This window comes from Antedon mediterranea, chromosome 8, assembly GCF_964355755.1.
Source record: "Antedon mediterranea chromosome 8, ecAntMedi1.1, whole genome shotgun sequence".
Taxonomy (NCBI): Eukaryota; Metazoa; Echinodermata; class Crinoidea; order Comatulida; family Antedonidae; genus Antedon; species Antedon mediterranea.
Genome location: NC_092677.1, coordinates 14,305,526 through 14,332,102, shown reverse-complemented (window position 1 = coordinate 14,332,102; position 26,577 = coordinate 14,305,526). Strand labels below are relative to the sequence as shown.

Sequence of the window (26,577 nt, the reverse complement as noted above, 5' to 3'; positions counted from 1 at the left end):
CAGATTTTTTTCCAGGCCATCTTTTTTAATGAAGACAGTTTTGACCATGGTTATTTACCTGTTAAAGTTTCTATTTTCTGAATTTTGAACTTGAAAGTACCACTATTTGTAACATTAGATTTTCACCTTGCTATCAAACATTATTTTGGGGTTAATATGGTTGTCTACGAACCAGATGCCAGTCATTATAAATTGCTGTCAAACATTGGGCTAGGTCTCGGCCTAGCTAATGCAGTTTATGTAGCTCACCACACGCCATCGAGCACTTTTGTTGCCGTGCGGAAAACGAATTTAGATTCGGACACCACATCATTTACAAACTTGCAACATGAGTTTCATCAGAAGAGGCTTTTACAGCATGAACATCTTCTTACCTATCATTGCGCATTCGTAAGTGATCATGAATTATGGGAAGTTATGCCGCTTATGAATTACGGATCTGCGCAAGATATTGTTTCTGCAAACTTCCCGGATGGATTGGATGAAATTTCTATTGCGTACATAATCCGTGATGTTCTTACAGCACTTGATTACATTCACAAGATGGGATTTATTCATCGCAGTATCAAAAGCAGTCACATTCTCCTGTCACAAAATGGTCACATTGTTGTAACTGGACTCAACACAGTGGTGAGCATGGTCAAGGATGGTCAGCGACTGCGAGCAATTCATGATTTTCCGAGCAAAGCTGTCAAAAACTTACAATGGCTTGCTCCAGAAATACTAGAGCAGAATTTACTTGGTTACGACACAAAAAGCGATATCTACAGTGTTGGAATTACAGCATGCGAACTAGCCAATGGCTGCATACCATTTTCAGATATGGTATCAACTAAAATGTTATTGGAGAAAATCAATGGCACTACACCAAAACTGTTGGATGCTACCACTCTTGGAGAGGAACAATTAATGTCCCAGGCGGATTCAGGTATAGGAAGCGGCACAGTTGGCAACCGGCCATCATCAAGTAGAAACAGTTCAAACCCCTATACAAGAGTGTTTTCATCGCAATTCCATCAATTTATTGACGTCTGTTTGCAGAGAGATCCTATGGAAAGGCCGAGTGCTGCCGTGCTATTGGCTCATCCCTTTTTTAAGCAGGTTAAGAAAAGAACAAGTGAACTAATAACCTCTATATTGCAATATTTAAAACCAATAACAGACACAGAACAGCAACAGAAAAGGATTGATGGACAGTATTAATTGCATCTCAGTGTTTAAATATAAAAAATTAATGGTCATATAGATTATTTAAATTTCAGTATGTAATGCATTATTGGCCTATTATTTTATTTTCAACTAGCCTAGCTCGTGATGATGTTTGCCCTTTTTGTGGAAAAACGAACCCCCAATGTCAAAATCCTTGTTACAGGCTTGGTTTCAATTGCATTAAATGGATAAACTGTACTTGAATTGAGAAAAATGGTGAACCATGATGATGTCAGTGTCACTAATTTCAAGTAAAAGTATAGATTATAAACAAAAGGAATCCCCCTATTTTTTTTTATGCGGTAGAGTTAAAACACAAGGCCAGATATGTAGCTACAGATTTGAGTTAGTGTTAAGCGACTGACGTAGCGAGCTGGTTTGTACGTGACTAAAAATACTGTATGTAAAAATGTGTTATTGTTAAAACTGGTCACTGGTCAAAATGCAATCATAGATTTTTATCATATAGTGTCTAATTGGAGGGATCTAAGTTACATGGTATTTTTGGAAATGACATTATATTACAGTATATACTTTCCTATCTGTGATACCTAACATTAAAATGTCCTAGACTCACTAATATTCCATATTTTTAACTTACTTTCCAAAATCCATTCCACATTCATAAATGTGAATTTAAGCTGAATTCAATTTCTTCTCCAGGCATACTATATTTATCAAATATTTGTATAAACCTATGATAATATTATAGAAAATATTAATAATCAGTTATATATTGTCAAACAATGTTAATAGAAATTGATGACTTCAATTTTAGAGTATAGTTTGATTATAAATATTAAAGGTATTGAATGTCAAAATGTAAAAAGACATTGTATAATTGATTTACCTCCAGAGTCTAATGTCTGAATTTAGCCTAAAATAGGGTTCAGCATCTTCTGAAAGGTAAATGCTTATCATTTGTGTTGTGGTCAGTTTTTTTTTCTTCTGGCCAGTAGTTGGTGATTTTGTCTATAATATTTACCAGGATTATATAATCAATCTATGATTCATCCTACATTTAATGTTATGTTTCGTTGATTTTTTGTTTGTTATTTGGACTTTTGTATACTGTATATCTTGACTATGATATCTTTTGAATAACAGAAAAAAACTAACAAAAAAACCGCTATTTATTTTAGAATCAATGGTTTAAAAGGCGTTGGCGGCGTTCCATAGATATTATAGTAAGCAAACAAAAACACCTCGAAGCTAGGCCTAAACTAAACAGAATTTACGGTGCAAAATGTGACTATTTTGGTAAGAGCGGGTCTAAGTTATAAACATAAAACAGATATATTAATATTTATTAAATTTCAGTACAATTTAAGATGTAGTTGTACAATAACTATCCATAAAAATAGTAACAAACCTAGTAGGCCATTACAAAGGGGTTGTTTGGTTAAGATAAAGTACGCGGAAGAAATCGTTTAGTTGCTGATGAGGTTTTTTTGCTAGTCGGTTCGTTCTTTCTTCATTACAGTACAGTAGGTAAGATGTTTGTATATACAGTACAGTAGGCCTAGCCTAGTAGGCATTTTATACGAGTTAACATATTATGGCAATGTGTTTAATCACATACTGTAATAATAAGAAAAATAATTAATTTAAGAATAATATGAAGTTTGATTGAAAATGAATTAATTATTAATAATATTATAGATTAAAATATTTTAATACCTTTATCTTTGTTTTTTTAACTACAGCACAATCATGGTTACAGCAGGTTAATAAGTCCCATACCAAATACTTAATACATACATTGCAAAAATTGATTACAATGGATGATGTCGAGGTCGTTATTCCTACTGTTGAAGAGCTCTCCCGTCAGCCTGAAAAAAATGTTCCTTGTCCTGAAGAAGGATGTGATATGATCTTTAAAACTCGTCCATCACTTCATATGCATGTTGTAAAAACACATGGTTTGGTTCAGGTACAGTTACTACTGTTACTGTAGTAGGATTAACTGTAGTAGGATTTCTGTAGTCTTGATAAAATATTTCCGTCTTTTTTTATACGTCACATCAATTAATAAACCCCCTCATGCACACATATTTTTGTGCAGAATGATCTTCAAACTTGACAGATATATAGTTTTGATTCTAATTTGTTTGTGCTTTATTTTATCTTTATAAATTATATTTATTTTAATATAATTTTTATTGTTACATGCTTATTTCTCGTCATGATGTATTATTGTGAGAGTCCCTAATGATCAGCTTCGGCTGGATGGACCACCCTCATAAAATATTGTTGAAATAAATGAAAGATATATAGTTTTGCACATCATGAAAACAGAAGTGTTTTTTGTAGTAATTATGGACATTCAGTAGTAATGTATTTGAGAATACAAAAGCAACCAATATTGACCTTCCTTATGTGTACTGTACTGTAAATATCTTGTTTATAGAACCAGTCAGAAAGTATTACATATGGGCGTGGTGGAAAGAGAAAAAGCAGAGTCAAAGTATTTTACTGTCCAGTAGAAAATTGCTCAAGAAGTGTCACTTTGCAAAAGCCATTCAATCGAAGAAATTCTTTACGTCAGGTAAAGTATATTATTACTGCACTTGTTAGTTGAGTACAGTATTTTTTTACTTATGTAACATATACATACTTGCGGATGTGAGCACTGTTTCGACATTGGTGATGTAGGAAAAAGCTTATATAAAGTTCAGTGTTCTCACAATATAAAAATTAATACTGGACAATTAAGCAAACTACCGAATTAAATAAGGTCTTTTAATGGCTAGGCTTAACCATCACTTGCTTACACTATTTTTGATACTAATTTAAACCTGCTGTGGGAGAACACTATTATTAATTAGTTATATATATCTGCAATTTTTTCTTTGTTAGCTTAAAAGTTCTTAACAGTTATTTTTCTTTTAGCACTTCTTTGTTTGCCATGGGGAAAAATCATTTGTGTGCTGTAAATGCGGACGTGGCTTTGGGACAGCAACAACACAAAAGAGACATGAGACTATATGTGGTCAGATTTTCCATTGCTCGTGTCAGTGCCCCTTCAAATCTAAGGAGTCCCTCCTAATGCATGCTAAAAGACAAGGACATATAGTCCCTGTGCAATATCAAAAGTAAGTATTTCACCTTATTCTAAAAATAATGCCTAAAATATTATTGCCCAATCCTGAAATACGATGATATTATTTTATTTCATATATTTATAAATTTGTTTTAATTTTTTGTTATAGTTTGCAGTTACCAAAGAAACCCAAAACAACTAAAACCAACCACCAAGTGTTAATGAACGTCCTACCAAAGTGTGCTCAAAACCAAGTTAGTAGTTCAACACCAAAACTACAGTTTATCCTCCCAAAACCGAAAGTCCTGTCTGTATCCCAGGCAGCTTCATTGCATCCAAAAAACACCACATTAGTGACTGTCAACAATGGAGTTATTACAGACATCAAAGAAATCATGCCTGTACAAACTCGGCATACAAACTTCCCACAAACTGTCAATTTGGACATCAAAAACGGTTTTTCCAATGAACCCTCCATAGAGAGGCCTCAGTTAAGTGATGCTCAAGCCCAGTGGAGTGCAATGGACACAGCAGACTGGCAGCAAGATAGTACCACAAATACACATTTGAACAATCAAGTTCTTCCTGAAATGTTGACGGTTGGAACAAACTTTCCTGGCATTGCTGAAACAGACGCTCACACTCAGACAAATATGCCAGCAAATGCAAATGTAAATTTTGCATCAGACATGAGCCTTGGTAATAGCGTGAGTGATGCATTAGTGCAGACCATGCCATATTTTCGGGTAGAACCTGTTGCACCAGATCCATTAAATCCTAGTGGACAGAATATGGAGACTCAGACGTCCAGTGATCTGCTTGTTCAGGCAATGGTTTCTGCAATTCTGCAAAGACAGGATGTTAATCAAGATATAATAAATCAACATTCAATAGTCGTAACTCCACAAAACTATGTAAACCAACCATTGAATGTGACACCCAACAATTTTGTTGGTGCAAACTTGAACATACCTTGTACATCTTCAAGTATACAACCAATAACTGTGAGAGCTTCGTCAGAGACGCAGACACAACACCAATCAACTATGATAACTCCACCAAACTATGTCACAAGTTCACAATATGTACCTACAACCAATCAAGGAATTAATATTCCACAGACAAATCAAGTAGCTGATAATGTTGCTTCATTAAGTAAACGAAAAAGATCGTTTCAAAAGATTTCATCTCTGAACTTAAAGGTGTCTTCTGATACCCAAACTACTATGAATTTGGAGAACACTGACCACTTATTAGGTGAGTATGATGATGGAGTATTGAACTTGTCACAAGAATCAAGAAACGGATGTCATGACAAGTCCATTCGTACAATACCATCTTCTACCAGTTACTTAACAGGGTTAGAGCACCAGAGGTCATGTTCTGGAGAAGCTCCACACAAATCCACAATACCTTTGAATATGGAAGAATGTCAAACTGAAAGAAACACAATAGGGATACAAGCAGAAAATGACATGCAACATGGAAACAATGAACAGAGTGGTTTTTCAACTATCGACTTGATGGATCCATTTCCAGATTTTGGTGATGTGTTTCTAGAAAGCATTGCAACCCAAACATATTCAAATGAACAACTGAGAAATTTCAATGATTTTTTACACGAGTCTCCTCATAGCAATCTAGCGGACAATAGGGCACCGACTTCTCCTTTGCTGAAGAACATTATGGGGGAAAGTTTTGAAGATTTACTTCATACAGATTCTGGAAGTCAAACGGATGAATTTCAAGATTTCATTTTTGAAAACCAGTTCATAGAAAATACAGTAAAGTCTGTCACAACAAACTATAGTAGTGGTAATAATCAAGAGAGTATTTCAATGAAAGAACATCCTTTAGATCAGGATGCTGTTTCTGTCCATGACGATGCACACAATGAAGGCACTAATAGTAGTGTTGAACAACTTAAAGATATTTCAAAATCAGGAAAAGATAAACTATTATTGTCGGAAACCATGTGTAAGAATGACAGTGAAGTAGTTTCCAGTATTGTCTCAGACGTGGATAGAGCTACAGCAGTCCACACAGGTGCATATTTAAATAAATCTGTTGTACGCGATAAAGAAGGAGATAATGTAAATGAATATATTACTACAGATAAGATGAAATCTTATGTTCATCAGACGATTGAAAGAGGAGATGTTGAGTTCAGTGATGTGGAAACACAAGCTGATATTTATCCTTTTAAACGAAGTAGACTTAGTGCTGAGATGAGCCATAATGAAACGCAGACAAAGTTTAGTAACATTCCAATTACATCATCCAATAGTCCAATGACATCATCTGGTGGTGTTGCAAAGACATCATCTAGTAGTGTTGCAATGACATCATCTAGTAGTGTTGCAATGACATCATCTAGTAGTGTTGCAATGACATCATCTGGTAGTGTTGCAATGACATCATCTGGTAGTATTGCAATGACATCATCTGGTAGTGTTGCAATGACATCATCTAGTAGTGTTGCAATGACATCATCTAGTAGTGTTGCAATGACATCATCTAGTTGTGTTGCAATGACCTCATCTGGTACTATTGCAATTACATCATGTAATAGTAATCCAATTACATCATGTAATAGTAATTCAATTACATTATGTAATAATAATCCACTTACATCATCAAATAGTAATTCAATTACATCATATAGTAATTCAATTACATCATGTAATAGTAATCCAATTACATCATGTAATAGTAATCAAATACCATTGCCACCACCTGCTGCCAATCATCGCAAAGTGACTACATCTGAATATGTACACAATGCACATCGGTCATCAACACAGAACCAGATTAGAGATGCCCCTACATACTGTAATGCCGAGATCCAAGCAGATATTATTGTAGTCAATCGAAACAAAGATGATACCACAGGCAGTGCAGGTACCACGAGTGTGGAGACACAGACTAGACGCGTAGACAATTGTTTAACTTATACTTAACGAATAATGGTTACTGTGTAAAACAGTTGCAAAATAGAAGTGGATATAAACAATTAAAGTACGGTAAACCGTGCACGTTGGATGGTAGTGAGAGCTTTAAAAATATGAGCAATGGAATCCACAATGTATTAATGCCGTGCATGTCGGAGTAAAAATGTCCTCCCTATGCCAGCTGTCTTATCGCCATTAGCTTTAAATAGCTAGGCCTATATACTCTAATATAAAAATAAAAAAAACAAAAATATATTTAATTTTTATTAATTATAATAAACAAGAGATCTTGTGCGTTGCGCCATTTGTATTTGTGTAGAAATAAAAATTATGTTGCGAACTGTAATATGAAGAAGGCTGAAAACTGAAATTATTTAAAAAGCATGCAAAGATATGTAATTAAATTTTGCTAGAATTATCAATGGATTTTCATTTTTGAACTGTTTGATGTCTGTTATAGTTACGTATACTGTATATATATAAATTATATTTTATTAATTAAAATTCCTTCCATTTATGTTTAATGTACCTGAAATGTACTGTTTCAGCGTGGTGCAGTCATGCTTAATACATTGTTTGTATATTTATAAACTTAGCACATAGCTTCATGTGATAAATAAAAATAGGTAGCAAAATTTTAACAAACAGTTGGATGTACGTCAAGGGCTATATAAAGTGGTGGACTAAAGCTCTGTCTACACTATCAAACTAGTTCACATCACATTTTTTTGTCACATAAAGTTTGATACTGTAGACAAGGCTCAACATCAAACACAGTCTGTAAACCGGCTCCCTGTTGTATCGTTTCTTTCGTGGGCCAATGACAATTATATTTTCATCTCTCAACGGATGTGTTATAATTTATCGAAAATGTATGTTTCTCAATACAGTATTATAGATGCTACTTTATACATTTTCTAGCAGTACGTATGTGTATATAGGCGCGCCCGCGTGTGAGAGTCTGGTTTCTCTCTGAAATTCAATACCAAATAACAGTGACATTAAATACGTTTGATGGGGAGCGAACGCGTTGACTCTGTTGAATGCGTTGACCGTTCGCGTATCGTTCAATTGAAGACGTAAAGCTCTGTTTACACTTTACAATTTTATGTGACAAAAAAAATGTGATGTGCCCAAATATGGTAGTAATATGAAGACATCGTGTCCAGATATGGGCACATCACGTATTTTTTGTCACATGAAGTTTGATAGTCTTAGTCGTCTACGTCGCCGCTCTGATCTAACAATGGTCTTTGTGACGGAAAGTATTCGTATTAATCATCATTTAATCAACAAAGTTTTTCTTTTTTTTTATAGATATATTCTATGTAAGTGTGAACTAGGCAAGGTCAGGACTACATGAAAATTACAATCTTTTTCCAAAACTAGTAATTTCCTGTTGATGATGAGACAACTATTGATTCGGAAGTGTTTTTGTAGGCTACAGATGCATCTAAACTGCAATGTATTTTGAAATATGCGTACGAGTTACGTCAATATACTGTACATATAATTTTGTATTTGTGATGATAATGATTACCGTATTCTATATTATTTATACTTTTTTTTTGTGGCACACGGTTTAGGCCTATACTCGGGTAAATTTTGAGATTCATCTAAATAGGCCTAGGCTATAGGTCTATAGCAATGCGCCTCTTTAATTTCAAAGTCTTTTTTTGTTAGAAGTCTCCGTTAAGTTGCTGTTGGTTTTGATAAAATAAAATATAAATAAAAGTGCGTCTTGATATCGTATAAGAGAATTATAAGGGCGTATGATTTAGCCTCCGATTGTCCTATTTGTCGGCATCCCATTCCTCCATCTCACCGGATCAATAATGTCTTTTCGTTTGTCTCCTTTTAATTTCAATCGTCTTTCGTTCGTGCTTTGTTTGAAAACAAAATGATTAAGACGAACTGAACAATGGCTGTTTATATTCTATTAATTATCCTCTCTTTACAATACATTATCGTAAATTATAAGTGCTTCACCATCAGCAATTTCTGTTTAACAGCAGGTTTTTTTAACGTACAAAAATCGATCGTTGTCTTGATGCGATGTTGACCTATCGTCTGTCTGTATTGAGCATATTTAAAACACCAAGGAAAAGCTGGATATCTGATAAAGTCACTTTGATAGTGCATGTTGTTGCGTTGGTATAATTTATACAGTGTAAACATAATGTATTAAATACTATCTAAAAGTTTTTTCTCTAATCATTATAAGACCTACTTAAATTAGTGATATAGTTCCTTATTGTGGGGGGAATCCCCCCTCCCCCACTCCCATGCCTGGTTGGTTCTTCCTTGTCCATGTAGGCCTATGTAAGTTGTCATTAATCCAGGAAAATGCATAAGAAAAAAAAGGTAAACAATTTGCCACTATACTTAACTGAAACAACAAGTTCAGTTGGTTTGATTATACATTTTGTTGTGTGTATCATTTTGAGGCAAAAACGAATATGAATAGGCCTAGTCTATAATTTTTGTTTTAAAAATATTTTCAAAGTTATTAAGAATCTCCAAACGTTTTTGTCAAACAATTAAATGAAATCTATACTATTTTTATTGGCGACACTGTAAAAGGGCTGGGCTACGAAAGCTCTTCATTAGAATGATGAATAACTATTTTGACTAGTGGGGAAATCGAAAAATGATTCTACAAAACCGCTAAAATTGACGTTCCATTCATAATGCTTAATTTTAGAAGTTTTATCCTCCGCTCAAACGGTTTGCGAAATATAAGTACTGTTGAGCACAATTAATTGTGGGGGACTGCAATCTGTCACGGGGGTACATCTGGACAGTCCGTAATTGTATCATATCACCTAATAGTAAGGGCGTGTCACCGGTGGGCGTGTGGCGCAAGTGTGTTTTGACGTTCGACTACTGCTCGAGGTTCGAATCCAACTCTCGCAGTATTGCTTGTATCCTTAGGCAAGATATTTACTTACATTTGGCTCTCTACCCAGGTGTATAAATGGAAGCCAGGTTATATCAAGACACAACTTTGCGCTTTATTACTAGCTGCATTATTGTGGGATTATGTTTCCCTACGTGTTAGATAAAAAGAATGACTGGGGTAATAATGTTCAGCGCTTAGAGGTTTCACAACAGTAAGCGCTATATAAATCGTCGTTGTCGTGTTAACATCATCTTAGAGCCACAGCAAGTAGTTATGTCAAAAAATAAAAGGGTCGAAATTTTGCCCGTTTTTCGAAAAAATTCCTGGAAAATTTGCGACAAATTTTCAAAATTTCTACTTAAAAAAAAAAAACAGATAACTATCTATTAGGCCTACAGGGGGTGCAGTATTTATTATATATATATTATATTATTAAAATCATACCTTTTTGCCGAGGCATATGGTATTAATGAAGTATAATCAGTGTTGTGATTAGCGCCTAGAGCACTTTTAGTGGATATGTGCGCTATTGTTATATTATAATATTATAATTTTATATTCTATGATTACTATACTGCTTGCACTCTGCAAATTTGTAAGCCCCGAGTTACATTAATATATAAACATTTTGTTTTGAAACTCAAAGGAAGAGAGAGATTGTAATGTTATAGCCTAACATTACAATCTCTCTCTTCCTTTTAGTCAGGTTAAAAGAGGTATTTTGTGTGCAATCAAAAATTGTAACGATCTTGCAGAACAGTTCACAGCATGCATATTTCAACGATTTGATGGTAGTTCCGGTCATTTTTAGACAAATTAATGTTATAGAGTGAATATAAATATATATGTTTTGAACAATTTGAAAGTAAAATAAACTCCGTATGACCAGCGGTTACCGAGATATAAGCTATTTGAATATGTTGGCCGCCATCTTGAAAAGGCCCATAAATAAAAACCACGGGGTTACAGGTTGGGCAACAAGTATTTTTGGGTTTATTTTGACCCACTTAAGATATTTAGACATGTTGCCAACTTTCACCACAAATTGCACACGGACCCCTATTTTATGACATCTTTTAACCTGACTATTTGAGTTTCAGAACAACATTTTTTTAATGAAAATGTATTTCCCAAGAAGACGTTTACGGGAAGAAGGAATATGGGACATTAGGGGTGATTCACCTCATTGTATCCGCACCCGCTGACACTACAACCACTAGAGATGACATATCAACATCTCAACTTAACAAACATATTTTTCCTACTGTGTTAAATTGTACTGGAACTAATGTAAGAGAGCAATATGGTTTATTCATATGAGCAAACAGGTTTATTGCTTTTCGGTATGGAGATGTTGCCAACTGAATATTTTAGCCATGAAATAGTTCCTCCATCTTTTAGCCAAGCGAACCAATTATATGGCAGTGAACTGCATCATAAACGTAGTATTTCTCCTTGTCTTGATATAACATAATAAACCAAGATTAAACACAATCAAAACGTTTTATGTTATGTGTATAGATTATTATATTATCCTTTATCGATTCAATACAAATAGTTTCTTTCCGTGTCCATGCCAATGAAAAACACACATCAATCGTAAACAACACTCAAGTCGAAAATAGTATACTGATTATTATATTTAATATCAATTCAATAAAATTACAACGTTTTAAAGTTCATTTTGCAATATATAATATAAAAATAACTTCATACATCCATCTGTAACAATAATCAACTCTTAAACTCTTAACGATAATTTTGTCTGGATCGGCCTAGACTGAAAATACACTGTTTTTTTTATACCCAATAGATATAGTTAACTATTAATGTTTAAATTTGTTATCGAACACCGAATTAAAAAATATACAGTATGAAACATAACAATACTAATACGATTTTTCTATGCTTTACTGTAGGCCTACGTATACACACACTCGGTTCAGGCATGGAAGAATAATTTATTGAACAATACATCAGGAATTTAGAAAACTATAAACAGGTCGGGTGGTCAGTGCTTAGGTAACGCGTGGTCTTTCAGATTCGACCAAAGACCAAAGTAGGCCTACATCTTGATGACAATATGTTATTTATTTTTTAAGCTAATGCAGTCTTTACTTTTCCATATCACTATTTTTAATTGGTGTACTAAGAATTGTTTCTAACATTAACAAGGTGCAGCCATAGATTCACTGGAATGTAACATACAAAATATAAATAATAATATTAATAATTATTATAATAATAATTCAAAATTTTATGATAAAAAGAATACTGATAATGATTTTCCACCCCTTTCTTGCAACATTTGAAAAGTGGTATTACAGTAAAATGAAATAATATTCACTTCCTTGTGTAAGCATTTTTTAAAACATTAATTTAAGATCACATTTCGCACATTACAGTACTACTCTGTAATACTAGACAATACATTCTTTATTTCACAAGAAGTTACCTACTGAGTGTATTGTTAAAATGTACACGTGACTACAATGAACACCGTGTGTATACAAGGTTTTATAGTGCCTTGTGGTAGTAGTTGTTAGGGAAACAGTACAGTATTCCTATAAACACCTATTTTTATATCATAAAGCTCTGTCTACACTATGAAAATAGTTCTACAAAAAAGTGTGATGTGCGATGTACCCAAATATGGTGCGTGGTGATGACATCATCATGTCCATCATTAGCACACCACATTTTTTTGTCACATAAAGTTATATAAGATAGTGTAGATGTAATAATTGTTTAAGTATATCTATGATTATATTCACACATTCGACAGGAAATAATTTTATTCTATCTTACTGTATATAAACTGTATACTGTACTATGGTTATTTTATTGAAGTTTGGTACATGTTGCATGCATTTGAAGGATCATAGTTTAGTTTTTGACATACTCTTTATGTTTGTTTTGTTTATATACCATAATACAATCATACTTTGATCAACACACAATTCAATTTTGAATTTTAGATGTTCTTAATACTATCATATTATTTGTTACAATAAAATACATTGGTTTTTATACCTATCCCCCTCCCCCAAACTTGGGAACTAAATGATAAATCCACCTATGCAAATGGTATGACACAGTTTAACTGTACAGTTATTTTGAAGCTACTTATTGAATAAAATATTTTATTTCACAGCCTCTAAATAACTAAGCAGTACAGTAATTAGTATTGTTAAATACTGTTCTACCCGAGTTTACATAAAAACTGCCCATGTGGTCTCTTATTACCAATCAATATTGATCTACAGAGATTTATTACAATCATACAATATAACATGTAGATGAGGGTGGTAATTTGTTGTATGCACTGTGAAGTATAATATACAGTACACTTAGTAGTATCTAAACCATGGAGAAATAATATTATTAAATAGATTATATTATATAACATCTAATCAAATTCCTGTCATTTGATTGGACGATTGTGGGTCACATGATGTGCAATATAAGCCATGTAATCTATAAGATACGGAGAAATAGTGCTGCAATGTTAATAGTACATAAGAATAAACCATAAATATATTGTATATACTATCAATACAGTAAACTTTAAAATCTTAATAAATAATTGTAGATAAAGATACTGTAAAATATGCAAGGAATATTACTTATTGAATGGCCATTGAAATAAACTATTATGTTGCACAATATAAAACCACCATTTACTGTGTAAAAACATTTATAATTAATAACTGTATTTATAACTTCAATGAATTCTTGGTTGAATAAATCTAATAAAGTTTGCAAACAAGACGTAAACTTTTTTGTTTTTGCAATTTTTAGGAAGCATTGATTGAATTAATTCTCAAAGAACTCAAAGACATTATTTATACAACTTACAAAACACGATGGCTTAATACGGGAACACCGACCTTACGACCACTTATTCCTGGAAGAATCTCGGATGCTATGGCAGTCGCTGCGTCTCTTTCAAAGGCACCTCTGTGCAGGGAATGAAGAGAATTTGCTGCATAGTCGCTGGGCTTACCAAGACTAGCAAGTCTGTGAGGAGTTGTCGGTGTTTTTCTAGATGGCTTTGTATCTTTTGTAACCAACCTAGAAGATGTACCTTTCAATTTTCGTAGATTTCCTGGCGACACAGACTTACCGCTTATTCCTGAGTGTATGAAATTTTTATTTGGAGCATCTACTGTAGTGAAATACTGCTGCGAAGACTCTTTACTAACAGGTGTGCGTTCAACTGCAGTTGACAATGCTGGGGGCGCCGATGACGGAGAAGAGTCAAATCGGCTGCCGTTTAAATGAACCATAATAATTTCATTATTATCCGAAACTCTTCTCATAGATGGAGTGAGTTTTTTCAATGGATTTAAATCTTGCTGTGGTATTGTGTAGGCTGGAAATTTTTCAAAACTCCTACAAGCTAGATTTGCTGTAGGCAGGTTATCAGCGCTATGTCTCTCTGGAGTTTTCTTTATTCTTTTAACAACATTGTCCTTTTTTTCTTGAATGTCGCAAGTTAGAGGATTCACAGATACAACTTTATTATTATCCCCCACACCGTCACGATTTATATCCATTTGTTTCTTTGATATGACTGTGACAAACGGTAACTGTGGTTCTTCAAGTTTTGAGTTAAAATCGCCGCCTGCCTTTGCAACTTTGTCGGAGTTCAAATGGCAAGGCTGGGCATCCTGTAGTGGTTGTATTTTTGTCTGTTGCAAAACTAATGATTTATCATTTAAACCCTTCAAATCTGTTAGACTTTGTGAGACTCGCACAGGCATGTGATCAGAAATCTTCTGGTTGTGTTCCGACAATTGTGATATAAAATCTTGAATATTGGTTTTATTAAACTGCAGTGTTTCTCCTTTATTTACATCTTTTGTTACTTGGCTGGAATCTTTCTTCATGAGTGTTTTTTCAAGATGTTCGCGAACTCTTTCGATATGTTCTACCAATTGCGGATCAGTTGCTCGTTTTTGGATGTTGGTATACATTCTTGTTGTATTGTGTCCCTTAAACTTCCACGCATAATCTGGATTATAGCGTGGATTATACCGATACGTCCCAGGCTCAATCTTGTTTCGCCATAATAATTCGTGATTAAGACCCTTTCTGTGGTTTTGTCTTTCTTTTTTATTCTCTTTATCCTGTCGTTTGTTTGATTTCTCTTCTTGTGGTGTAGAAGAAAGAGTTATATACTTAGGATTAGGCACAGTTGCCTTCCATCCATTCACTGCTTCTGCCCATTCTTGGCAATTGATAATCTGATGAAAGTACTCCTCATTTTCACTAAATTTTAATAGCGTATTGATAACACTGCGCTCTTCACTAGCATCTTCCGGACAATTTTCTTGTTCCCATGGTAAAGGTGTTGCACTGAAGCTACATTTTTTGTTATACATATTTTTATTTGTTTTGTTATCAGACAAACCCATCCATTTGTTAAAGTTTATAAATTCAAAAATGATCCGATGGCATTCCACAGACAATTTTCTAAAATAAATTTTAAAAAATAAAAACAGTTGATTTGGCTAGTAGTAGAGAGTAAAATAAATATCTGGCAGTAGAGATATTTTGTATTACTACTATAGCCTATAAGGTTAGGCCTAAAAATTGCCCTGTCTGGTGTGTAGTAGAGACAGGACAGATGTAGCCTAATAGTAGTAGTAGGTCAAGCTAGTAGGCCTCTAGGTGAAAGTAGGCCGGCCTAATCTAGAGTCTAGCCTCCTCCTCTATACTATCTAGGTAGGCTACTAGCTAGGCCCTACCTACTCTCTAGCCAGCTAGCCTATAGGGGAGCCCTATTTAGTAGGTAGTAGTAGAGAGTCTAGTCTACAAATCACACTAAAATATGTTCTTTTATAACAGAGGTTAATTTATATATACATACCTTATGTATTTTACTAGCCCATGTTGTCTATTTAGTATGTATAATCAATATATTAGGAACCAAAATACATGGTTTTAAAACATTTTCGCGTTATTTTAGCTAAAAACAACTTTATCACTTGGCAATCATCAATAACAACTAGCCTTTTATCCAGTCGTTTCACTTATAATATCATACGCCCTCTCTCTAGCCCTCGGGTGTGTGACGACGTCGTGTATGCGCGCGAAAAAAAAACACGAAAAAGAAGAGGAGGGAAATTGGAAAAAATGGATGGCATTTACGAGGTAAATTATTAGCGGTTAGGCCTAGGCTTGTAAAATATGACATATTTAGGGGTTGTTAGATAAATAATAATAATGTAGTACTGTACTAGCCAGTAGGCTAAGCCTATGCTATTATGTAGGTATGCCTCTAACCAACAAACACGGACTCTCTTCTCTAGGCCCCCTCTATATTAATATTAAAGTATTATTGTTATGCGCGATTTGAACGATTTGCGCAATTTGAAATTGCGCAAAAAAAATCCTTGCGCAATTTGAATTGAAACATGTGTTTCAAATTGCGCAAGCAACGTATTAAATTGCGCAAGTAATCTGCAAATTGCGCAAGGTTTTTCGACAGATTGTGAAATCATGCACACCCATATTTTTATAGTAATTTCTAAGAATGATTCAAACTTAAAGATAAATATCGCATTTCCTTATTTTAGTACTGCAAATATTGTTATAAGTTAGCATACCGTCGAAGAACCGACGAAGGGAAACGAAGCGGTGGTGTTCCACCAGGCGGGCGCGGCGCGGGCGGCCGTCTATACTACTCTAGCCTAGCTAGGGTCTGGACTACTGATACTGACTAGGTTACATGGCCTAGCTTAAACTAATATTAAAAACTTAAAAAGTGAGTTTTAAACATTATCTTCATTGAAATGGTCTTATTTATATAATAAAATACTAAATTTTAAACTCCTCTGCCTAGGCCTAGCCTAGCCATGTATGGGAAAATTTACAGTTCGTTTTCAAATTGCGCAAAGGTGTCATATTGCGCAAGAACTATCTTGCGCAATTGACAAATTGTGCAGCGCAATTTAAAATTGCGCAAAGATTTTCTTGCGCAATTTGAAATTGCGCAAGTTGATTGCGCAATTTGAAATTGCGCAAAAAAATCCTTGCGCAATTTTAAATTGCGCAAGAATTCTTTGCGCAATTTCAAATTGCGCAAGGATTTTTTTGCGCAATTTCAAATTGCGCAAATCGTTCAAATCGCGCATAACATTATTATTATAGGCTAGCCTAGCTAGGCTAGTAGTAGGCTAGGCTAGCTAGGCTAGCTACCTAAAGCCTAGTAGGACCTACTAGCCTAGGCCTAAATCTGTTCTCACACCCACATCAATCAATTTTGTTTTGGCCATTATGTAACATGTATTGTTCACATGATTTAGCCACCGTTAAATTACCTTTTATTAAAGATGTATTGTCCCTTATTAAAACACAACGGCGCTACTGCAGTTTCGCATCACACCGTTATATCTTCGATTTCTCACCTAAACTTTCGTTTTTTACACTCACAACATAATATTATGTACGGCGTATTATGTAACATGTTTATACGATTCGACCACTTACGAAGTAATTTTTTTTAAATAACAATACTTTTCAAAACATTTTAAACAATACTGAACTCGCTGTCAACACACTGCGAAATGTTCGCCATCTTATATTTATCACTGAATTGCCAGAATTTATGCTTCATTTTACCCCAAAAATTGTAGAAACTATAGAGGGCAGTGTTATAAAATCCGATTACACATATAGGCCTACCCTATTTAGTTTTGAAAAGCAAGAAATGTTTTCAGCTGGCGAAATAAAGGTTAAATTAATATTTAATTATTACTTATTACTATTATTATTTATATTAATGGTTCCTATCAATGTTTTATGTACGGACTCATATCGTCACCGTTTTGATATGTACAGCTGGTTCTTTATAAAACCACTCTTTGCAGTTTAAAAATAAAAACAGAAAATAAAACATACATTGATTTCTGGCAATTTTCTGAATCTAAAATGGCCACAGTTCAATCGAAGTTTTCGCGAAAAAAGGAGCTGTTTTGAAAGGCATTTTTTATTGTGATAAAGGTAATATAACGGTGGCTAAATCATGGGAACATGTTACATAATGGCCCAAAATTGTATGATGTGAGTGCGAGAAAAAAATGAAGCAAGAAATCGAAGATATAACAGTGTGGTGCGAAACTGCAGTAGCGCCAACACAACAAATGAAAAAAAAAATATTCTAAATTCTAAAAAAAACGTCTGTATTTTGGTTAAATTAATTTTTGGTGAAAGTTAATAACTATTATGATACTTCAATTCAAAATGACCCACTTTTTTTCGAAATATAAAAAAAAAATTTGTTGAATTAGTCAAAGGGACAATACATCTTTAATATTATCACAATAAAAATGCCTTTCAAAACAGCTCCTTTTTCATGAATACTTTGATTAAACTGGGGCCATTTTAGAATCAGAAAATTGCCAGAAATCAATGTATGTTTTATTTTCTGTTTTTATCTTTTAACTATAGAGATAAGAGAGTGGTTTTATAAAGAACCAGTTGTACATATCGAAACGGCGACGATATAAGTCTGTCACACCAAAATCAGTCCGGGCCAAAATCGGTCCGGCGGACCAGTTTTGGCTGCCAAAATCAGTCCGGGGGACCATTTATGGCTGCCAAAACCTGTCCGGCCGGACCAATTTTGGCCGCCAAAACTGGTCCGGCCTGGATAAAATCGGTCCGGGCAGTAGGACTGTTTTTGGCCGCCAAATATGGTCCGGTCTAACAAATATATGGTGTGCAAAATGAGTCATAATGTATATATCATTAAAAAAAGGCCATGATTAGTCATTTATTGAAAACTATGGGGTTTTATTTGTTATTTTAATATTATAAATTAAGCCTGTTTTTTTTATTATCATTATTAGTAGTAACTCATCAATAATTAGTACTACTGTAATTGTTAGTCTTTTTGTATACAATATGTATCTCTGCCTGTTTTTAATCCATTTTGTTCTTTTTTAACATCTTCGTTTCCCCATGATGTTAAAAACAATTTAATTTATTAATTATTTATGGTTAATCAATCAATATATCAATTCAATACAATTATTATAAAACAATTATCCAATATTGATTAGGCTGAGGAAGGAAAAAGGCCTCAATCATAAATAAAATCTAGCTGGCAATATCAGCGTCTCATACCCGTTCGTGTGAGTGTGTGGCAGGCCGAAATATGAGTGAACACCTAAGTCATGTTTTTAGATAAAATACATTTATTTATAGTATTTATCCGACAAGATAACTTACTAATATCATGGGATATTTTTCTAGCCATAAACAACTTAAAACAGCATCATAGGCCTAGTAATTCAATTAAAATCGACAGAAGAAAAGCCCGGACCGATTTTGGCAGTGGCGGACTGCTTTTGGCCACAATTTTAGAGCCAAAACTGGTCCGGCCGGACCGATTTTGTCCCCGGACCATATTTATCGTGACAAGTCCGTACATACACATTTTATTTTTTTTAAACAATGCTGTTCACAGTTTTAAAAATCATAAACCATTTCAATTTCAATATATGTAAAACACATCTAAAATTGTCTATCATAATAGCAAATATTGCTATCTCACTGTATTATTAAAAAATTGAAAATGATTTGTTTTAGTGAATGTATTGTATTGTTATTGATTAGTTTCAATATAAAATTTATTGACAAAAAGAGAGATCGGCGTTTCGGTACCATCATAGAACCATTTTCAAGATCAAGTAAATACAAAATGTTATTAATTATGTGCACTAAGCACCAAAGTTGGTGCTAGGAAATGCTACTGAGGGCTAATGAAAGTAATTAGCTCCTCCTACTGAGTTAGATAAACAATTTAGCTTCAAGATGGAATACGATTGTTTATTGAGTGTAGGTTTTAACTCTTTGATCCACAGCATCTCCTTAATAAGGCAATTGTCAAACTTATTGTTACATTTAAAGTATTCTGAGATATCTAGTATTAGTAAAATATATTATAAAATTAATCTAATTTTATAACTCCATGGTTATGCCATGTTGTTTTAGGTGATCGCCTATAATACTTTTAATAATAATAAATAATGTTCATTAATGCGTTTGTAAAGGTGTCGGCAAGTGTAACAGACATACTTTGTATCACATAGTAAACCACATTGAAATTTGTACACAACGCATTGTGAATTAATAATGATTCTGGGTTTCATTTCTTTTGGTTTTAAGTGTGTCACTTATTTTATGACTAGTAAATACTGGTATTATATTTTGTATTTGTAACTGGGATAAAAATCAATTTCTTTATATACTTTCTGTATACAGTATATAAATCAATAAATTAAAAGTGCAGGGCGCAGTTGTTTTACCTTTGTTTGGGACACAAACAAAAGATAGAAGCTTGAACAAAAGCAGCATATTTTAACAAATTAGCACACCAATGAATGGGACACCCCTATTTTCTCATCTTTTTTATAATGGTATAGTCCATACAGGTTAAACTGGCCCGAAAACGGCACCTGATTGCTAGCCCTACTAGCCCTAGGCTAGTAGTACTACTGTATAGGCCTTATATTTTTTTTATATTAGGCCAACCATACTAGAAATACAGGCCTAGCCTACCTCTAGTAAGGCCTAATTATTAATAATAAAAGGGCGCCTTATTATATAATATTCAGGGTCCGGATTCCCCCATGAACACCCCTTCCTCAAAATGTGGATCTGTCCCAGTACTGAATAGGCTAAAATTAACTGTAAAAAAAATTCTTTCTTTTATTAGGTTGATTCAGTTTTAGATGTTAGGGTTACAAAAAAAGGAAAGAAATACCTTATTCAATGGAAAAACTATGACCACAGCAATGACTCATGGGAACCAGAGGAGTATCTTACAGACTGTCAGGAGGCCATTCAAACATTTTATGCCAAAAGGGAAAAAAAAAAAAAAAAGGGGAAAACAGAACTATTGAAAACAGTCAATAAGAAGACATTTAATAAAAAGGAAAAAACAATAACTGCAGTAACGGCAAAAAGCACTGAAACAGAAATAAGACCCACGCCGTTAACCAGACGGTCAGTGAGGTTGCGGAAGATGAGTGAGAATGTACAGACGTCAATGCCACAATCAGAAGAGCTTTCACAAATGACATCATCAAAGTATCACAGAGGTACATCAAAGGTACTGTATTATACTGTATATTTATTTTAGTGTAAACAAATAATAATTGTTTTAAAACATACCAGGAACAAGAGGAATATGATTTTGAATTCAGGTGATGTTTTTTCAAATAAAAATCTACGTTTTGGCCATTCTTTGCAATTTTACATAAAAATGTGTTTACTTTCGTTTATGTATTGGTTATTTAATCAAGCAGTACTGCAGTGGTTCTAAAATGTCATAAAAATACTAACAATATAGCAACATATTAAACAGGTCTTTCACATGCACCACACGCATTTCAAGTAAAAGTAAATTGGCACGTTGGAGATCGTGAAAAACCGGAGTTTAGTTAATGGTACATAATTAGTTATAGAGTTTGTCTTTTTTTTGCAGGTATGTTCGAATACAAAGACGTGCCCTGTGAAGTCTTTCTTTTATGTATTTTGCTTGATCATGATATTTGTTATTGTTTTTCTGTCATTACCATATAAGGTTAGTGATGAGCATCAAATAACATTTCAGAAATGAACACATAATTGTTGGGTGAAGCTCTGTCTACACTATCAAACTGTATGTAAAAAAAAAAGTGATGTGCCCATATATGGACACGATGATGTCATATCTCTAACGTATTTGGGCACATCACTTTTTGTCAAACTAGTTTGATAGTGTATACATAGCTTAAGAGATCATGTCAAAATCACTCTGACTTCAGTTACTCCAGTAAACTAACATTTTTGAAAGAGTAAACACAATTATATAGTATTTATTTTAATAACTGCTAATAACTTTAACATGGTCCAAAAAAAAAGGCCCACAAAAATGAAAAATTGTAATAGTGCTTAGATTGAAGTAGGCAGCCTACTAAACTACTTGACTCAGGAACATTAAACAGTATTAATATAATTATTAAACTAGTTGGAAAAATATGTAAATATTCAATATCTTTGAACTTTTTTGAATTTGCATAAAACCAATCGGAAACAATAAGTGAAGTGGACTGAACTATTTCAAAGCTGAATATTTTTTTAAAAAGAAAGAAAATATATAAAAATTAATTGATAACAATCTCCTAAATCCAAAATGTTAGGTCCAAATTATAACAAAATAATAAGCCATAAAATAACACTTAATACAGTATATTTTTTTAAATTTTGAATCAAACATTTAAGACCTAAGAAAAAAGTATTTTACCATTTTGTAAGTAAAAGAAATGCTAAAAAATAATGTTTTATCCAATGCTAAGTTTTACCCATGCATGTATTATTTACAGTGTGTCTTTTTACTTTTTACAGTAATTTAATTTTTGTTTAATGTCATTCATGCAGACATTAGGCTAGATATGACGTAATAAAACATCCAGGGTTTTTAAGATTGTTTGTTTAGGGTGGTTAGGCCATATATTAACCTTGTTCACGTTAGTGTTTAATCATTTATATAAATTACATGACACTTATGATTCATGGATGGGTGTATGATGGATTAAATTAAAGTGAAAGTACCCTCGTTGGTGTACAATTACCTGGTTTTTATCAGTTGGCATGCCCTGCTTTTACACCCACCCTAGTAATTTAATGTTTGGTAAAATTGTATTAAGCATTTTGATTTCATTTTTTAATACTGTTATATATGTCAAGATAATCATGAGGAATTGTACTGTATAAGGTTTTATTTTAATGTAGTGATATTGTCTTCCAATTAGTATTTAAACCAACTGTATTGGCTTTAATGTACAGTCAACTGTTGATTAATAAACGTTTTTATTGTACTTATACATAGTGTTCTCTGACATTGTTTGTTTGTTGCATAAGCAAGATTTGAGATATTATGCATATTTTGACCTGCAATCAAATCAATTCTTCTCAGCAATATATCCTATCATCACTTGATCTGCTACAGTCCATTCCTCATTGCAAACAACTTCACAGACAATTTGGTGCAATCGAACAATCTGTTATGCTAAGAAACCAACCTTCTCTACATTGTCGCCAGACTTTTCAATCTCCAACAAGATATTTCTAAGTTTTGTATGCAGCAAGTCTGCAACACGTTTTCCACACTAACAAAATAAAATCGATAAAAGTTCAGTCAGTTTCTCTAAAATCTTTCCACTAGGCGAATCAACAGTGTTGATTTGCTTTACTTTTCCAAGCAATATTTAACTCGTAACCATTACACAACTGGACCAATGCAAGACCAAAACAAGTACCCACCTGTATCATATCTGTTGTGCTGTCCGGATCTAGGCTTCCAGATCCCTTTTTAACGATTGATGTTATTTTACCAGTTTTCGGCATCACACTCATTATTACACAGGCTAGACTACATGCCTCCTCTTTTATTGTTGCATCTATTATATGTTTTTGATTTACCTAATTATAAAAAGCATGGAATAAAATAAGATGTTATGTGTAGCCTCAACGGATCAGATAAAATGATAATAGGGAGTTTGTCCAAGTGCCTACACGGAGAAGTGAAATACTGCTCCTGGGATGCCTTCCTCGTCCCAAATTATAAGCTGTTTTGATTTACGAAACATGATCTTATTTGTCACATGGGAAAAGGTATGTACACAAACTACATCGCATTGCCTCCTTCCAGATAATGGCAAAGCCTGTTCCCTTGTGAACTGTTAAATTGTTCTTGTACAGTATCTGTAAGCATACTGTAAAGTTGCACACACTCGGTCACATTTGCTTTTTCAAACTATTACTAATGGATTTAACATCTGGTGAGTAGAAATAGAACATCAACCTTTTTCTGAAGATAGGATTGACTTCTTTCTAATAGCACCTTTTATCGTTGTCCTACATTAATAGTCATCAATCCATAGTAAAAAGTATTTAGAAGTTGAGTTGAAAAAAAATATCACACTGTAGACATGAAGAATCACTAGACAAAAGCATATGCATATGAGTGAGTGAGTGGCCGAGCGGTTGAAACAGTGGAACCGTAATTACGTAGCCATAACATCAGCAGGGGTTCGAGGCTCACTCACTCCATGGTTCTGGTGGTAGAACGAGTCTTCTCGGATATGGACTATAAACCGTAGGTCCAGTGTACACATCTAGCTCGTGTGCACTTTAAAGAACCTAGTACATCTTTCGAGACGAGTAGGGGGTTACCCCGGTGTATTAGTACTACACAGCCACTGATCACCAACTGGGCCCTCTGGGAGAGCAGTCTTTGACTGAAGAGGTTACCCAGTATAAATATATATATTTCAATTCAATCAAGCATATGATGATTTTTTGTTTCTTTGTGAACTTATGATACTGTACCTTGTTTATTGTCACCAGTAGTGGCACCATATCTGTTTGAAATCTGTAGCAGTCATCTGGATCTTCAGATACATCCATCTCCTGGTTTCCTTCATCGTCCATCTGCACAGTCACCTTGGGAATTCTAACCAAAAGGGCCGTTTTATAATATTAAGTAATTAATATTTAGAACAAATTATACATGGAAGATAACTTGTCACTCTGAACAATTTATTTGAAGAAATTAACCTAGATTTCACAACTATTGGTCGGGTGGTGTGCAGTGGCAGAATGTACTGTAGGGGTCAAGGGAAATTCTAAGGGGCCACTATCCAATGCTGAGTAGTTGCATTGTGGTTGCTCATGCCCTTTAATCTCTGAATTTAGTCAGTGAGCATTCATAGCAATTATGCCACTGGTGGTGTGTAATAAATGCTTTGATTTTTTTCTGCACAGAGTGGAGTTGTGGCTTTGTGGTTATGATGCTTGGCTACTACTCCAAGGGTCCCCCATCAATTGTCAGGATTTTTTCTAGGGACAAAATTACAACTCCACTCCCAAAGACTAAGACTTTGTTTATGTAGAGCATCTTGTGTATATGTTTGTCTTGTAAATTTCTGAGGGTCCTCCCTAATAATCAGCAATTGCTGGATGGATCACCCTCATTAAATATGGTAAACAAAAATTCCAAATTGTTGTACACAACATACATGGGTAATGTAAAGGTTTGATTGATTTAGTATTAAACAAATTACAGCATACCATGATAAAATTGACAAAGGTTCGAGGTTGTTCTCGACCATAGTTCATTGTGGACAGACAAATTAGCGCTGTTTGATGGCTGTTCGACACAGAGGGGCCCCCTAGGGGAGATGAAAGCTGTATCAACGCAGTGATTCTGCTAAACAGGTTATTTTTTCATACATTTTCATTTACATTATAAAAAGAAATGTTAATTAAGAAATGTTAATTGAGAATTTAGTAATTCAAAGTTTTATCAAGTTAATGACAGTCCCACCTTGCATCAGCTAGGGCTGCTTTAATTCCCAGTGAAACCGCATCAAATAAGTTACCCCCACATTCTAGTACCACTACATCAATGTACAAGACCCAGCAGCATTCTCCAGACAAAATACACAAGTCCTTAAGGTTCAAAGTCTTAGTACTACCATACATCCTTGCCATGGTAGTAGCAATCTCTGAAGCCAGGTCCTCTCCTCCTCTTCCATCAAATTTTGGAGAAGCTGTTGCAGAACAGTCAACGAAAAACTCTAAATAACCCTCATCAGGTAGGTTGGTTTTAGGAGTTCCCATCTCAGCTTTAATTCCTACAAGAATGTCAGTGTTTGAAAGCTTGAGTCTAGCAGACCCACTGCAGTTGGATACAAGACCACATTCGACCTCTATTAATCTGTAGGTTTCGCATTCTCGGCCATCAGAACGTAAATCATCCTACATTTTAAATAGAAATTTAAAAGAAAAAAAAAAGATAAGGATTTAATTGCTGTTTATATAGGTTCCTGTTTTACAACCTTTTTAATTGTGAGAATCACATCTGAGTTTTTGCCGCAATAATATTTTAATAGTCAATACTAAAAAACCTCCCCCCCCCCCCCCCGCCCACAACTGTTAAGAAGGGTTGGGGGGGGGGGGGAGGTGGTTAATAATAAATAAGGTATAAATTAGGAGATCATTTTATTCAAATGGGGAGTACTAGAACTTGGCCTAGACTAGAGATATATTCATTGTTACATTTAATAATACTGATTATAGCTAGGCCTACACCATCAACAATTAGGCAGCGCATACCAGACGTTTCTCCCGGTATATCTGCTGATGCGAGAAACAAATGAAATTGCGGAGCAGATAGCCTAGCATAAATGTTGTGGCATACCTGTATACCATGGATTATAAATGTCTTTTCAGCTTCACTTAACGATATGGATGCCATTTTATATTAAATATATTACAACTAATTTAAATTTGACATTTTACACAAATAAATCAGCAATATAAATTGAAGAATGATCTCTAAACACAAACCATGTGTAAACAACGTTTGAGACCGATGAGAAAACGTGAGACGATAGGAGAATATTATATTG

The 26,577-nt window shown here is 34.1% G+C and overlaps 5 protein-coding genes across 6 annotated transcripts; 3 read left to right on the top strand and 2 right to left on the bottom strand.

Moving 5' to 3' along the window:
• The first annotated feature begins 20 nt into the window (after window positions 1-20).
• LOC140056877 (STE20-related kinase adapter protein alpha-like) lies at window positions 21-2,213 on the top strand. The gene has a single exon (XM_072102391.1). It carries the CDS (start codon window positions 157-159, stop codon window positions 1,201-1,203), a length of 1,047 nt encoding a protein of 348 aa, XP_071958492.1. The 5' UTR covers window positions 21-156; the 3' UTR covers window positions 1,204-2,213.
• A 130-nt stretch (window positions 2,214-2,343) lies between these two features.
• Window positions 2,344-7,837, top strand: LOC140056868 (uncharacterized). Of its 2 annotated transcripts, none has more exons than XM_072102377.1 (5): window positions 2,344-2,469; window positions 2,916-3,142; window positions 3,620-3,757; window positions 4,102-4,304; window positions 4,422-7,837. In XM_072102377.1, exons 2-5 carry the CDS (start codon window positions 2,990-2,992, stop codon window positions 7,210-7,212), a joined length of 3,285 nt encoding a protein of 1,094 aa, XP_071958478.1. In that variant the 5' UTR covers window positions 2,344-2,469; window positions 2,916-2,989; the 3' UTR covers window positions 7,213-7,837. The 2 variants fall into 2 exon arrangements, with proteins under 2 accessions (XP_071958478.1, XP_071958477.1); XM_072102376.1 differs by having other exon boundaries at window positions 2,344-2,700.
• A 3,901-nt stretch (window positions 7,838-11,738) lies between these two features.
• Window positions 11,739-16,111, bottom strand: LOC140056873 (uncharacterized). Its single transcript, XM_072102384.1, has 2 exons — window positions 15,981-16,111; window positions 11,739-15,583 (listed from the first exon to the last, which is right to left on the bottom strand). Exon 2 carries the CDS (start codon window positions 15,523-15,525, stop codon window positions 13,960-13,962), a length of 1,566 nt encoding a protein of 521 aa, XP_071958485.1. The 5' UTR covers window positions 15,526-15,583; window positions 15,981-16,111; the 3' UTR covers window positions 11,739-13,959.
• An 80-nt stretch (window positions 16,112-16,191) lies between these two features.
• LOC140056885 (uncharacterized) lies at window positions 16,192-22,606 on the top strand. The gene is made up of 3 exons (XM_072102401.1): window positions 16,192-16,264; window positions 20,835-21,230; window positions 21,606-22,606. The coding sequence occupies exons 1-3, from the start codon at window positions 16,247-16,249 to the stop codon at window positions 21,738-21,740; spliced, it is 549 nt and encodes a 182-aa protein (XP_071958502.1). The 5' UTR covers window positions 16,192-16,246; the 3' UTR covers window positions 21,741-22,606.
• On the bottom strand, window positions 21,978-26,524 carry LOC140056882 (exosome complex component RRP42-like). Its single transcript, XM_072102397.1, has 5 exons — window positions 26,367-26,524; window positions 25,491-25,924; window positions 24,494-24,617; window positions 23,426-23,584; window positions 21,978-23,271 (listed from the first exon to the last, which is right to left on the bottom strand). The coding sequence occupies exons 1-5, from the start codon at window positions 26,421-26,423 to the stop codon at window positions 23,167-23,169; spliced, it is 879 nt and encodes a 292-aa protein (XP_071958498.1). The 5' UTR covers window positions 26,424-26,524; the 3' UTR covers window positions 21,978-23,166.
• Window positions 26,525-26,577: the final 53 nt, after the last annotated feature.

Coding starts and splice junctions, on each gene's coding strand:
- LOC140056877 (XM_072102391.1), top strand. CDS start 157: ATGGTTGTCTACGAACCAGATGCCAGTCATTATAAATTGCTGTCAAAC.
- LOC140056868 (XM_072102377.1), top strand. CDS start 2,990: ATGGATGATGTCGAGGTCGTTATTCCTACTGTTGAAGAGCTCTCCCGT. Junction 3,143..3,619: donor AAACACATGGTTTGGTTCAG/GTACAGTTACTA, acceptor TCTTGTTTATAG/AACCAGTCAGAAAGTATTAC. Junction 4,305..4,421: donor GTCCCTGTGCAATATCAAAA/GTAAGTATTTCA, acceptor TTTTTGTTATAG/TTTGCAGTTACCAAAGAAAC.
- LOC140056873 (XM_072102384.1), bottom strand. CDS start 15,525: ATGGGTTTGTCTGATAACAAAACAAATAAAAATATGTATAACAAAAAA.
- LOC140056885 (XM_072102401.1), top strand. Junction 21,231..21,605: donor ATCACAGAGGTACATCAAAG/GTACTGTATTAT, acceptor TTTTTTTTGCAG/GTATGTTCGAATACAAAGAC.
- LOC140056882 (XM_072102397.1), bottom strand. CDS start 26,423: ATGGCATCCATATCGTTAAGTGAAGCTGAAAAGACATTTATAATCCAT. Junction 23,585..24,493: donor TACTGGTGACAATAAACAAG/GTACAGTATCAT, acceptor TTTTATAATTAG/GTAAATCAAAAACATATAAT. Junction 23,272..23,425: donor GCACAACAGATATGATACAG/GTGGGTACTTGT, acceptor TTATTTTGTTAG/TGTGGAAAACGTGTTGCAGA.